This window comes from Bombina bombina, chromosome 6 (assembly GCF_027579735.1).
Source record: "Bombina bombina isolate aBomBom1 chromosome 6, aBomBom1.pri, whole genome shotgun sequence".
Lineage (NCBI taxonomy): Eukaryota > Metazoa > Chordata > Amphibia > Anura > Bombinatoridae > Bombina > Bombina bombina.
Window position 1 is genome coordinate 103,464,856 of NC_069504.1, and position 15,790 is coordinate 103,480,645.

The following is a 15,790-nucleotide window of genomic DNA, read 5'->3' on the forward strand; positions in this document are numbered from 1 at the left end:
AAGTATCATCCTGCCTATATCTTTCCACCTCTAGTTCTTCTTCCAAGAGTAATCTCCAAGATTCTGAAGGAATGCTCGTTTTTTCTGCTAGTGGCTCCAGCATGGTCTCACAGGTTTTGGTATACGGATCTTGTCCGCATGGCTTCTTGCCAACCGTGGACTCTTCCGTTAAGACCAGACCTTCTGTCACAAGGTCCTTTTTTACCATCAGGATCTCAAATCCTTAAATTTAAAGGTATGGAGATTGAACGCTTGATTCTTAGTCAAAGAGGTTTCTCTGACTCTGTGATTAATACTATGTTACAGGCTCGTAGATCTGTATCTAGGAAGATATATTATCGAGTCTGGAAGACTTACATTTCTTGGTGTCTTTCTCATCATTTTTCCTGGCATTCTTTTAGAATTCCGAGAATTTTTCAGTTTCTTCAGGATGGTTTGGATAAAGGTTTGTCTGCAAGTTCCTTGAAAGGACAAATCTTTTACTATTACTATTCTTCCTGATATTCATTGTTTTGTACAAGCTTTGGTTCGTATAAAACCTGTTATTAAGTCAATTTCTCCTCCTTGGAATTTGAATTTGGTTCTGGGGGCTCTTCAAGCTCTTCCGTTTGAACCTATGCATTCACTGGACATTAAATTACTTTCTTGGAAAGTTTGGTTTCTTTTGGCCATCTCTTCTGCTAGAAGAGTTTCTGAATTATCTGCTCTTTCTTGTGAATCTCCTTTTCTGATTTTCCATCAGGATAAGGCGGTGTTGCAAACTTCTTTTAAATTTTTATCTAAGGTTGTGAATTCTAACATTAGTAGAGAAATTGTGGTTCCTTCATTATGTCCTAATCCTAAGAATTCTAAGGAGAGATCATTGCATTCTTTGGATGTAGTTAGAGCTTTGAAATATTATGTTGAAGCTACTAAGAATTTCCGAAAGACTTCTAGTCTATTTGTTATCTTTTCCGGTTCTAGGAAAGGTCAGAAGGCCTCTGCCATTTCTTTGGCATCTTGGTTAAAATCTTTAATTCATCATGCTTATGTCGAGTCGGGTAAATCTCCGCCTCAAAGGATTACAGCTCATTCTACTAGGTCAGTTTCTACTTCCTGGGCGTTTAGGAATGAAGCTTCGATTGATCAGATTTGCAAAGCAGCAACTTGGTCTTTGCATACTTTTACTAAATTCTACCATTTTGATGTGTATTCTTCTTCTGAAGCAGTTTTTGGTAGAAAAATACTTCAGGCAGCTGTTTCAGTTTGATTCTTCTGCTTATAAATTCAGTTTTCTTCATTATAAGATTTAAACTTTATTTTGGGTGTGGATTATTTTTCAGCGGAATTGGCTGTCTTTATTTTATCCCTCCCTCTCTAGTGACTCTTGCGTGGAAGATCCACATCTTGGGTAGTCATTATCCCATACGTCACTAGCTCATGTACTCTTGCTAATTACATGAAAGAAAACATAATTTATGTAAGAACTTACCTGATAAATTCATTTCTTTCATATTAGCAAGAGTCCATGAGGCCCACCCTTTTTTGTGGTGGTTATGATTTTTTTGTATAAAGCACAATTATTCCAATTCCTTGTTTTTTATGCTTTCGCACTTTTTTCTTATCACCCCACTTCTTGGCTATTCGTTAAACTGATTTGTGGGTGTGGTGAAGGGTGTATTTATAGGCATTTTGAGGTTTGGGAAACTTTGCCCCTCCTGGTAGGAATGTATATCCCATACGTCACTAGCTCATGGACTCTTGCTAATATGAAAGAAATGAATTTATCAGGTAAGTTCTTACATAAATTATGTTTTTTATGATTTCTCTCTTTGCTGGCAAGTTTTTGATAATTGGGCCCATTTGTTTAAACATAGCTCCTTTGAGGGTAAATTTGATGGGAAAAGTAAATAGTACAGTTTTAAAAAAACTTCCTGTGTTTAAAAATATGAAAGTTTGATTTTGACTTCCACATTCTTTTAAAAATCTAGCCCCCCCAAATCTAAACTTTTTTTCTTTTACAAAGATATGACGAGCCCACGGATTTAATCCTTACTTGTGGGATATTAACCTCCTGCTAACAGGAAGTGGCAAAGAGCACCACAGCAGAGCTGTATATATAGCACCTCCCTTCCCCCCAACCTCAGTCATTTTCTATGCCTGTGTTATACTAGAAGAGGTGAAGTGAGGTGTTAGTTTTATTTTCTTCAATAAAGAAGTTTTTTATTTTAAATGGTACCGGTGTGTACTATTTTCCTCAGGGGGATATGGAAGAAGATATCTGCCCTGAGGTTTGATGATCTTAGCATTTGTAACTAAGATCCACGCTGGTTCCCACAAGACTTCTGAAGGTAACCATGAGACATCTTCAGTGTGGAGACCGGTTTCATGCTACAAGCAGCATTAAGGTATGTGCAGCCTTTTATTTCTGAAGAGACTTGATATATCAGAACTGGCTGGCATTTATTTCCCTATATGGGAATGGGGTAAGCAGTAGACTTGTTACACAGAAGGGTGTTACTGGAGTCCCTTGTTTTTATTTTATATTTCTGACATAAGGGCCTGATATGACACTCTGGGAGAGGCATAAGGCATTGAAACGATTAAGCTATTTTTTTATTCTACATCCAGCATGACTTGCTGGGATGGATAAGTCTGTTAAGATGAGGGGTAAACAAAATAATTTTTTAAGGGAGGACCTTCTGCTTCCTATTCCTCCACAAAGCAGGAAGGGAATTTTACCAAATCTAAGTCAGTCTGAAGACCCAACCAAAATTGGAATAAAGGTAAACAATCCAAGAAGCCCACTGCTGCTACAAAGACAGCATGAAGGGGTGGCCCCCAATCCGGGACCGGATCTAGTAGGGGGCAGACTCTCTTTCTTTGTCCAGGCTTGGGCAAGAGATGTTCAGGACCCCTGGGCACTAGAAATAGTGACCCACGGTTATCAATTGGATTTCAAGGATTTTCTCCCAAGAGGGAGGTTTCATCTTTCAAGATTATCTGCAGACCAGATAAAAAGAGAGGCGTTCTTACGCTGTGTAAAAGACCTTGTTACCATGGGAGTAATTTGTCCAGTTCCAAAATCGGAACAAGGACAGGGGTTTTACTCAAATCTATTTGTGGTTCCCAAGAAAGAGGGGACTTTTAGACCCATCTTAGACCTCAAGTGTCTAAACAAATTTCTCAGAGTCCCATGGTTCAAGATGGAGACGATACGAACAATTTTACCAATGATCCAGGAGGGTCAGTATATGACTACCGTGGACTTGAAGGATGCTTACCTTCATATTCCTATCCACAAGGATCATCATCAGTTTCTAAGGTTTGCCTTCATGGACAAACATTATCAGTTTGTGGCTCTTCCCTTCAGGTTGGCCACAGCACCCAGAATCTTCACAAAGGTTCTAGGGTCTCTTTTGGCGGTTCTCAGACCGCGAGGCATAGCAGTGGCGCCTTATCCGAACGATATTCTGATTCAGGCGTCAACATATCAACTGACAAAATCTCACATGGACACAGTGTTGTCTTTTCTGAGAACTCACGGCTGGAAGGGGAACATAGAGAAGAGTTCACATGTTCCACAGACAAGGGTTCCTTTCTTGGGAACTCTGATAGACTCGGTAGCCATGAAAATATTTCTGACAGAGGTCAGAAAATCAAAGATAGTTGCTGAGCACTTCAGTCCATTCCTCGGCCATCAGTGGCTCAGTGTATGGAGGTAATTGGATTAATGGTAGCGGCAATGGACATCATTCCGTTTGCTCACTTTCATCTCAGACCACTGCATCTGTGCATGCTCGGACAGTGGAATGGGGATTATGCGGATTTATCTCCTCAGATAAATCTGGATCAAGAGACCAGAGACTCTCTTCATTGGTGGTTGTCGCCGGATCATCTGTCCCAGGGGACTTGTTTCCGCAGACCCTCGTGGGTGATAGTGACAACGGATGCCAGCCTTCTGGGCTGAGGTGCAGTCTGGAACTCCCTGAAGGCTCAGGGTGTTTGGACTCAGGTGGAGTCTCTACTTCCAATCAATATTCTGGAACTGAGAGCAATATTCAATGCGCTTCAGTCGTGGCCTCAGTTGGCTTCGGCCAAATTCATCAGATTCCAGTTGGACAACATCACAACTGTGGCTTATATCAGTCATTAATGGGGAACAAGGTGTTCCTTAGCGATGACAGAAGTATCCAAGATAATCCGTTGGGCGGAGGCCCACTTTGTCATCTGTCAGCGATCTACACCCCAGGAGTAGAGAACTGGGAAGCGGATTTTCTAAGTCAACAGACTTTTCATCCGGGGGAGTGGGAACTTCACCCGGAGGTATTTGCCTCATTGATTCTCCGATGGGGCAGACCAGAATTGGATCTGATGGCATCTTGACAGAATGCTAAGCTTCCAAGATAAGAATCCAGGTCAAGGGATCCTCAGGTCGAACTGATAGATGCCTTGGTTGTTCAGCCTAGCTTATGTGTTTCCACTGTTTCCTCTCCTTCCACGCGTGATTGCTCGAATCAAACAGGAGAGAGCTTTGGTGATTCTGATAGCGCCTGCGTGGCCACGCAGGATTTGGTATGCGGATCTAGTGGACATGTCCTCTCTGCCACCTTGGAAACTTCCTTTGAGACAGGATCTTCTCATTCAAGGTCCTTTCCAACATCCAAATATAATTTCTCTGCAGCTGACTGCGTGGAGATTGAACGCTTGATTTTTTTGAAGCGAGGATTCTCTGATTCGCTCATCAGTACTTTGATACAGGCTAGAAACCTAGCCTGTCACTAGAAAAATCTATCATAAGATATGGCGTAAATATCTTAATTGGTGTGAATCCAAGGGTTACTCATGGAGTAAAGTTAGGATTCCTAGGATTCTGTCTTTTCTCCAAGAAGGATTGGAGAAAGTTATCAGCAAGTTCCTTAAAGGGACAAATTTCTGCTTTGCCAATTCTGTTTCACAAACGTTTGGCAGATGTGCCAGATGTTCAGTCTTTTTGTCAGGCTCTATCTAGAATTAAGCCTGTATTTAAACCCATTACTCCTCCCTGGAGTTTGAATTTAGTTCTTCGAGTTCTTCAAGGGGTTCCGTTTGAACCCATGCATTCCATGGATGTCAAATTGTTAACTTGGAAAGTTCTGTTTTTAGTTGCTATTTCTTCTGCTCGAAGAGTTTCTGAGCTTTCAACGTTACAGTGTGATTCTCCTTATCTCATTTTTCATTCTGATAAGGTGGTGTTACTTACCAAACCTGGATTCCTTCCTAAGGTTGTTTCAAATAAGAACATTATTCAGGAAATTGTTGTTCCTTCCTTATGTCCTAACCCTTCTTCTAAGAAGGAGCGTTTGTTGCATAATTTGGATGTGGTCCGTGCCTTAAAGTTTTACTTACAGGCAACTAAGGATTTCCATCAATCATCTTCAGTATTCATTGTTTATTCTGGAAAGCGTAGGGGTCAGAAAGCTACGGATACCTCTTTCTTTCATGTAATTAACAAGAGTCCATGAGCTAGTGACGTATGGGATATACATTCCTACCAGGAGGGGCAAAGTTTCCCAAACCTTAAAATGCCTATAAATACACCCCTCACCACACCCACAAATCAGTTTTACAAACTTTGCCTCCAAGGGAGGTGGTGAAGTAAGTTTGTGCTAGATTCTACGTTGATATGCGCTCCGCAGCAAGTTGGAGCCCGGTTTTCCTCTCAGCGTGCAGTGAATGTCAGAGGGATGTGAGGAGAGTATTGCCTATTGAATGCAGTGATCTCCTTCTACGGGGTCTATTTCATAAGGTTCTCTGTTATCGGTCGTAGAGATTCATCTCTTACCTCCCTTTTCAGATCGTCGATATACTCTTATATTTACCATTTCCTCTACTGATTCTCGTTTCAGTACTGGTTTGGCTTTCTACAAACATGTAGATGAGTGTCCTGGGGTAAGTAAGTCTTATTTTCTGTGACACTCTAAGCTATGGTTGGGCACTTTATTTATAAAGTTCTAAATATATGTATTCAAACATTTATTTGCCTTGACTCAGAATGTTCAACTTTCCTTATTTCCAGACAGTCAGTTTCATATTTGGGATTATGCTTTAAATTATCATATTTTGTCTTACCTCAAAAATTTGACTTTTTTCCCTGTGGGCTGTTAGGCTCGCGGGGGCTGAAAATGCTTCATTTTATTGCGTCATTTTTGGCGCGGACTTTTTTGGCGCAAAAATTCTTTTCCGTTTCCGGCGTCATACGTGTCGCCGGAAGTTGCGTCATTTTTTGACGTTATTTTGCGCCAAAGATGTCGGCGTTCCGGATGTGGTGTCATTTTTTGCGCCAAAAGCATTTAGGCGCCAAATAATGTGGGCGTCTTATTTGGCGCCAAAAAATATGGGCGTCGCTTTTGTCTCCACATTATTTCAGTCTCATTTTTCATTTGCTTCTGGTTGCTAGAAGCTTGATGTTTGGCATTTTTTTTCCCATTCCTGAAACTGTCTTATAAGGAATTTGATCTATTTTGCTTTATATGTTGTTTTTTCTCTTACATATTGCAAGATGTCTCACGTTGCATCTGAGCCAGAAGATACTACAGGAAAACCACTGCCTGCTGGATCTACCAAAGCTAAGTGTATCTGCTGTAAACTTTTGGTAGCTATTCCTCCAGCTGTTGTTTGTAATAATTGTCATGACAAACTTGTTAAAGCAGATAATATTTCCTTTAGTGATGTACCATTGCCTGTTGCAGTTCCCTCAACATCTAAGGTGCAGAATGTTCCTGATAACATTAGAGATTTTGTTTCTGAATCCATAAAGAAGGCTTTGTCTGTTATTTCTCCTTCTAGTAAACGTAAAAAGTCTTTTAAATCTTCTCTCTCTACAGATGAATTTTTAAATGAACACCATCATTCTGATTCTTTGGACTCTTCTGGTTCAGAGGATTCTGTCTCAGAGATTGATGCTGATAAATCTTCATATTTATTTAAGATGGAATTATTCGCTCTTTACTTAAAGAAGTACTAATTGCTTTAGAAATAGAGGATTCTAGTCCTCTTGATACTAATTCTATACGTTTGGATAAGGTTTTTAAAGCTCCTGCGGTTATTCCAGAAGTCTTTCCTGTTCCTAATGCTATTTCTGCAGTAATTGCTAAGGAATGGGATAAATTGGGTAATTCATTTACTCCTTCTAAACGTTTTAAGCAATTATATCCTGTTCCGCCTGACAGGTTAGAATTTTGGGACAAAATCCCTAAAGTTGATGGGGCTATTTCTACCCTTGCTAAACGTACTACCATTCCTACGTCAGATGGTACCTCGTTTAAGGATCCTTTAGATAGAAAAATTGAATCTTTTCTAAGAAAAGCTTATCTATGTTCAGGTAATCTTCTTAGACCTGCTATATCATTGGCTGATGTTGCTGCAGCTTCAACTTTTTGGTTGGAAACTCTAGCGCAACAAATAACAAATCGTGATTCTCATGATATTATTATTCTTCTCCAGCATGCTAATAATTTCATCTGTGATGCCATTTTTGATATTATTAGAGTTGATGTTAGATTGATGTTAGATTTATGTCTCTGGCTATCTTAGCCAGAAGAGCTTTATGGCTTAAGACTTGGAATGCTGATATGGCTTCTAAATCAACTCTACTTTCCATTTCTTTCCAGGGAAACAAATTATTTGGTTCTCAGTTGGATTCTATTATTTCAACTGTTACTGGTGGGAAAGGAACTTTTTTACCACAGGATAAAAAGTCTAAAGGTAAAAACAGGGCTAACAATCGTTTTCGTTCCTTTCGTTTCAACAAAGAACAAAAGCCTGATCCTTCATCCTCAGGAGCAGTTTCAGTTTGGAAACCATCTCCAGTCTGGAATAAATCCAAGCCTGCTAGAAAGGCAAAGCCTGCTTCTAAGTTCACATGAAGGTACGGCCCTCATTCCAGTTCAGCTGGTAGGGGGCAGGTTACGTTTTTTCAAAGAAATTTGGATCAAATCTGTTCACAATCTTTGGATTCAGAACATTGTTTCAGAAGGGTACAGAATTGGTTTCAAGATGAGACCTCCTGCAAAGAGATTTTTTCTTTCCCATGTCCCAGTAAATCCAGTGAAAGCTCAAGCATTTCTGAATTGTGTTTCAGATCTAGAGTTGGCTGGAGTAATTATGTCAGTTCCAGTTCCGGAACAGGGGATGGGGTTTTATTCAAATCTCTTCATTGTACCAAAGAAGGAGAATTCCTTCAGACCAGTTCTGGATCTAAAATTATTGAATCGTTATGTAAGGATACCAACGTTCAAGATGGTAACTGTAAGGACTATATTGCCTTTTGTTCAGCAAGGGAATTATATGTCCACAATAGATTTACAGGATGCATATCTGCATATTCCGATTCATCCAGATCATTATCAGTTCCTGAGATTCTCTTTTCTAGACAAGCATTACCAATTTGTGGCTCTACCGTTTGGCCTTGCTACAGCTCCAAGAATTTTCACAAAGATTCTCGGTGCCCTTCTGTCTGTAATCAGAGAACAGGGTATTGTGGTATTTCCTTATTTGGACGATATCTTGGTACTTGCTCCGTCTTTACATTTAGCAGAGTCTCATACGAATCGACTTGTGTTGTTTCTTCAAGATCATGGTTGGAGGATCAATTTACCAAAAAGTTCTTTGATTCCTCAAACAAGGGTAACCTTTCTGGGTTTCCAGATAGATTCAGTGTCCATGACTCTGTCTTTAACAGACAAGAGACGTCTAAAATTGATTACAGCTTGTCGAAACCTTCAGTCACAATCATTCCCTTCGGTAGCCTTATGCATGGAAATTCTAGGTCTTATGACTGCTGCATCGGACGCGATCCCCTTTGCTCGTTTTCACATGCGACCTCTTCAGCTCTGTATGCTGAACCAATGGTGCAGGGATTACACGAAGATATCTCAATTAATATCTTTAAAACCGATTGTTCGACACTCTCTAACGTGGTGGACAGATCACCATCGTTTAATTCAGGGGGCTTCTTTTGTTCTTCCGACCTGGACTGTAATTTCAACAGATGCAAGTCTCACAGGTTGGGGAGCTGTGTGGGGATCTCTGACGGCACAAGGAGTTTGGGAATCTCAGGAGGTGAGATTACCGATCAATATTTTGGAACTCCGTGCAATTTTCAGAGCTCTTCAGTTTTGGCCTCTTCTGAAGAGAGAATCGTTCATTTGTTTTCAGACAGACAATGTCACAACTGTGGCATACATCAATCATCAAGGAGGGACTCACAGTCCTCTGGCTATGAAAGAAGTATCTCGAATTTTGGTTTGGGCGAATCCAGCTCCTGTCTAATCTCTGCGGTTCATATCCCAGGTGTAGACAATTGGGAAGCGGATTATCTCAGTCGCCAAACGTTGCATCCGGGCGAATGGTCTCTTCACCCAGAGGTATTTCTTCAGATTGTTCAATTGTGGGGGCTCCCAGAGATAGATCTGATGGCCTCTCATCTAAACAAGAAACTTCCCAGGTATCTGTCCAGATCCCGGGATCCTCAGGCGGAGGCAGTGGATGCATTATCACTTCCTTGGAAGTATCATCCTGCCTATATCTTTCCGCCTCTAGTTCTTCTTCCAAGAGTAATCTCCAAGATTCTGAGGGAATGCTCGTTTGTTCTGCTAATAGCTCCGGCATGGCCTCACAGGTTTTGGTATGCGGATCTTGTCCGGATGGCATCTTGCCAGCCATGGACTCTTCCGTTAAGACCAGACCTTCTGTCACAAGGTCCTTTTTTCCATCCGGATCTGAAATCCTTAAATTTAAAGGTATGGAGATTGAACGCTTGATTCTTGGTCATAGAGGTTTCTCTGACTCCGTGATTAATACTATGTTACAGGCTCGTAAATCTGTATCTCGAGAGATATATTATAGAGTCTGGAAGACTTATATTTCTTGGTGTCTTTCTCATCATTTTTCTTGGCATTCTTTTAGAATACCGAGAATTTTACAATTTCTTCAGGATGGTTTGGATAAGGGTTTGTCCGCAAGTTCTTTGAAAGGACAAATCTCTGCTCTTTCTGTTCTTTTTCACAGAAAGATTGCTATTCTTCCTGATTTTCATTGTTTTGTACAAGCTTTGGTTCGTATAAAACCTGTCATTAAGTCAATTTCTCCTCCTTGGAGTTTGAATTTGGTTCTGGGAGCTCTTCAAGCTCCTCCGTTTGAACCTATGCATTCATTGGACATTAAATTACTTTCTTGGAAAGTTTTGTTCCTTTTGGCCATCTCTTCTGCTAGAAGAGTTTCTGAATTATCTGCTCTTTCGTGTGAGTCTCCTTTTCTGATTTTTCATCAGGATAAGGCGGTGTTGCGAACTTCTTTTGAATTTTTACCTAAAGTTGTGAATTCCAACAACATTAGTAGAGAAATTGTGGTTCCTTCATTATGTCCTAATCCTAAGAATTCTAAGGAGAAATCATTGCATTCTTTGGATGTTGTTAGAGCTTTGAAATATTATGTTGAAGCTACGAAATCTTTCCGTAAGACTTCTAGTCTATTTGTTATCTTTTTCCGGTTCTAGGAAAGGCCAGAAAGCTTCTGCCATTTCTTTGGCATCTTGGTTGAAATCTTTAATTCATCTTGCCTATGTTGAGTCGGGTAAAACTCCGCCTCAAAGAATTACAGCTCATTCTACTAGGTCAGTATCTACTTCCTGGGCGTTTAGGAATGAAGCTTCGGTTGACCAGATTTGCAAAGCAGCAACTTGGTCTTCTTTGCATACTTTTACTAAATTCTACCATTTTGATGTATTTTCTTCTTCTGAAGCAGTTTTTGGTAGAAAAGTTCTTCAGGCAGCGGTTTCAGTTTGAATCTTCTGCTTATGTTTTTTGTTAAACTTTATTTTGGGTGTGGATTATTTTCAGCAGGAATTGGCTGTCTTTATTTTATCCCTCCCTCTCTAGTGACTCTTGTGTGGAAAGATCCACATCTTGGGTAGTCATTATCCCATACGTCACTAGCTCATGGACTCTTGTTAATTACATGAAAGAAAACATAATTTATGTAAGAACTTACCTGATAGATTCATTTCTTTCATATTAACAAGAGTCCATGAGGCCCACCCTTTTTTGTGGTGGTTATGATTTTTTTGTATAAAGCACAATTATTCCAATTCCTTATTTTATATGCTTCGCACTTTTTCTTATCACCCCACTTCTTGGCTATTCGTTAAACTGATTTGTGGGTGTGGTGAGGGGTGTATTTATAGGCATTTTAAGGTTTGGGAAACTTTGCCCCTCCTGGTAGGAATGTATATCCCATACGTCACTAGCTCATGGACTCTTGTTAATATGAAAGAAATGAATTTATCAGGTAAGTTCTTACATAAATTATGTTTTTTCTTTTTGGCTGAGAAGTATCATCCGCCTGGCATATGAGACTGCTGGACAGCAGCCTCCTGAAAGAATTACGTCTCATTCTTCTAGGGCTGTGGCTTCCACATGGGCCTTTAAAAACGATGCATCTGTTGAACAGATTTGTAAGGCTGCGACTTGGTCGTCCCTTCACACTTTTTTCAAATTTTACAAATTTGATACTTTTGCTTCTTCTGAGGCTATTTTTGGGAGAAAGGTTCTTCAAGCAGTGGCACCTTCTGTTTAGGTTTCTGTCTTGTCCCTCCCTTTCATCCGTGTCCTATTGCTTTGGTATTGGTATCCCACAAGTAAGGATGAAATCCGTGGACTCGTCATATCTTTGTAAAAGAAAAGTAAATTTATGTTTACCTGATAAATTTAATTTCTTTTACGATATGACGAGTCCATGGCCCACCCTGTTCTTTTTAAGACATATTTATTTATTTATTTTTGTAAACTTCAGTCACCTCTGCACCTTTTAGCCTTTCCTTTTCTCTTCCTATACCTTCGGCCGAATGACTGATGGTGGGGTTGAAGGGAGGGGTCTATATATACAGCTCTGCTGTGGTGCTCTTTGCCACTTCCTGTTAGCAGGAGGTTAATATCCCACAAGTAAGGATAAAATCCGTGGACTCGTCATATCGTAAAAGAAATTAATTCATCAGGTAAGCATAAATTTACTTTTTGGGGTGCTAACTGTTATGGGTTTTTTTTTATGCAGAAATTTGCTTTCTCTGGGAAAAATATCTTTAATTGTGCAGTCAGCTAAAAACAAAGTTGTGTTATAAATATGCAATTATTATTACAGGTCATGCTGAAGTTAAAAGATCACCTCTCTTTACATCTGCCTCATGTTGGGAAGAACAAAATTGATAAGATTGTTTTGGACTATGTTTCAAAGCAGGTAAAATTCTTATGCACTTTGTTTGTTGTAGAGATCGTTTTAGTAAACGCTTGTGTGTGTGCAAAGTTCCTATTGGTCTTTCTGTGACTCTTTTCAGGCAGATGAATTGGCTAAAAATACAGAGGTACAAAATACAGAATATTAAATGCAAAATGGTGACTGAAATATGCAAATTGTCCCTCAGCAAAATCTGTTTTTTAGATAGTGTGTAGAACAACCTTTCATGATAAAGCATGATTTGAGACCAGGCCTTTTTATAGTGACTGTGACCTGCTTTTCATGTTCTGAATAAGTTAAAGGGACATAAAACCCCTTTTTTTCTTTTGTGATTCAGATATTACAAACAATTTAGAGCAACTTTCCATTTTTCTTCTATTATCAAAATGTTCTTAGTTTTGTTTGGTTTCCTTTGTAGGAATGTAAGCTCAAGTGTGCACCTGTCTTCAGAACTATATGGCAATAGTTTTGCAAGAATGTTCTACATCAGCAAGAGCACTAGATGGAAGCACTATTTCCTGTCATGTAGTGCTCCAGATATCTATATATCTCTTCAACAAAGAATAACATGAGCAATGAAGCGGATTAGAAACTTTTTAAATATTGAATGCTGTGTCTGAATCATGAAAGAACAACATTTGCATTTCATATCCCATTAAACTAAAACAATTTAGATTTATTACATTATAGAACATGTTACACCAAAAGCAGTCATCTACGTACCGTGATAGTGTTTTTTTTAATTTTTACTTTTTTATGGGGTCAAGATTGGTCAATAACAAAGTGAAAGCTGCATACTTTTTGCCTGAGGAGTTAATCAACTGACAAGGACATTACTGGGTTGATATTGAATACTATAATATCAAATCCAAAGAGATGGAGTCCATTCTCACTTAGAAAAATAAAATTCCTTTATTAATCCCACAACATGGTTATAGGGACAACATTTCGGGCTACTTATAAGCTCTTAGTCATGTCAGCTGACATGACCAAGGGCTAAAAAGTGGCCAGAAATGTTGTCCCTATACCCATGTTTTGGGACTAATCATGGATTTTTATTTCTTTCTAATGACAGTGAGTCCACAGATCATCTTAATTACTGTTGGGAATATCACTCCTGACCAACAGGGGGAGGCAAAGAGCACCACAGCAAAAGCTGTTAAATACCTCTCCCCCTACCCACAATCCCCAGTCATTCTCTTTGCTTGTATCAGTTGCAAGGAGGGGTAAAGTTAGGTGTCTGATTCTTCAATCAAGAATTTATTTTTCTTTCATGTAATTAGCAAGAGTCCATGAGCTAGTGACGTATGGGATATACATTCCTACCAGGAGGGGCAAAGTTTCCCAAACCTCAAAATGCCTATAAATACACCCCTCACCACACCCACAATTCAGTTTTACAAACTTTGCCTCCTATGGAGGTGGTGAAGTAAGTTTGTGCTAGATTCTACGTTGATATGCGCTCCGCAGCATGTTGGAGCCCGGTTTTCCTCTCAGCGTGCAGTGAATGTCAGAGGGATGTGAGGAGAGTATTGCCTATTTGAATGCAGTGATCTCCTTCTACGGGGTCTATTTCATAGGTTCTCTGTTATCGGTCGTAGAGATTCATCTCTTACCTCCCTTTTCAGATCGACGATATACTCTTATTTATATACCATTACCTCTGCTGTTTTTCTTTTCAGTACTGGTTTGGCTTTCTACAAATATGTAGATGAGTGTCCTGGGGTAAGTAAATCTTATTTTCTGTGACACTCTAAGCTATGGTTGGGCACTTTATTTATAAAGTTCTAAATATATGTATTCAAACATTTATTTGCCTTGACTCAGGATGTTCAACATTCCTTATTTTCAGACAGTCAGTTTCATATTTGGGATAATGCATTTGAATCAATTTTTTTCTTACCTTAAAATTTGACTCTTTTTTTCCCTGTGGGCTGTTAGGCTCGCGGGGGCTGAAAATGCTTCATTTTATTGCGTCATTCTTGGCGCGGACTTTTTTGGCGCAAAAAAATCTTTTCTGTTTGCGTCATTTTTTTACGTCCTTTTGCGCCAAAAATGTCTGCGTTCCGGATGTGGCGTCATTTTTGGCGCCAAATAATGTGGGCGTCTTATTTGGCGCCAAAAAATATGGGCGTCGCTTTTGTCTCCACATTATTTCAGTCTCATTTTTTCTTTGCTTCTGGTTACTAGAAGATTGTTTATTGGCATTTTTTCCCATTCCTGAAACTGTCATTTAAGGAATTTGATCAATTTTGCTTTATATGTTGTTTTTTCTCTTACATATTGCAAGATGTCTCACGTTGCATCTGAGTCAGAAGATACTTCAGGAAAATCGCTGTCTAGTGCTGGAACTACCAAAGCTAAGTGTATCTGCTGTAAACTTTTGGTAGCTATTCCTCCGGCTGTTGTTTGTATTAATTGTCATGACAAACTTGTTAAAGCAGATAATATTTCCTTTAGTAATGTACCATTGCCTGTTGCAGTTCCTTCAACATCTAAGGTGCAGAATGTTCCTGATAACATAAGAGATTTTGTTTCTGAATCCATCAAGAAGGCTATGTCTGTTATTTCTCCTTCTAGTAAACATAAAAAATCTTTTAAAACTTCTCTCTCTACAGATGAATTTTTAAATGAACATCATCATTCTGATTCTGATGACTCTTCTGGTTCAGAGGATTCTGTCTCAGAGATTGATGCTGATAAATCTTCATATTTATTTAAAATGGAATTTATTCGTTCTTTACTTAAAGAAGTACTAATTGCTTTAGAAATAGAGGATTCTGGTCCTCTTGATACTAATTCTAAACGTTTAGATAAGGTATTTAAATCTCCTGTGGTTATTCCAGAAGTTTTTCCTGTTCCTAATGCTATTTCTGAAGTAATTTCCAGAGAATGGGATAAATTGGGTAATTCATTTACTCCTTCTAAACGTTTTAAGCAATTATATCCTGTGCCGTCTGACAGATTAGAATTTTGGGACAAAATCCCTAAAGTCGATGGGGCTATTTCTACCCTTGCTAAACGTACTACTATTCCTACGTCGGATGGTACCTCGTTTAAAGATCCTTTAGATAGGAAAATTGAATCCTTTCTAAGAAAAGCTTATCTGTGTTCAGGTAATCTTCTTAGACCTGCTATATCATTGGCTGATGTTGCTGCAGCTTCAACTTTTTGGTTGGAGACTTTAGCGCAACAAGTAACAGATCATGATTCTCATAATATTATTATTCTTCTTCAGCATGCTAATAATTTTATCTGTGATGCCATCTTTGATATTATCAGAGTTGATGTCAGGTTTATGTCTCTAGCTATTCTAGCTAGAAGAGCTTTATGGCTTAAAACTTGGAATGCTGATATGGCTTCTAAATCAACTCTACTTTCCATTTCTTTCCAGGGTAACAAATTATTTGGTTCTCAGTTGGATTCTATTATCTCAACTGTTACTGGTGGGAAAGGAACTTTTTTACCACAGGATAAAAAATCTAAGGGTAAAAACAGGGCGGCTAATCGTTTTCGTTCCTTTCGTTTCAACAAAGAACAA

The 15,790-nt window shown here is 39.1% G+C and overlaps 1 protein-coding gene across 1 annotated transcript in view; it reads left to right on the forward strand.

Annotated features, from left to right (window-relative positions):
* The window catches only part of GSAP (gamma-secretase activating protein), a 422,579-nt gene that overhangs the window by 264,637 nt on the left and 142,152 nt on the right, over positions 1-15,790 (forward strand). The window contains exon 16 of the mRNA XM_053719170.1: positions 12,157-12,252. Coding sequence (XP_053575145.1) covers positions 12,157-12,252 — 96 coding nt within the window. The remainder of the gene's footprint in view (positions 1-12,156; positions 12,253-15,790) is intronic.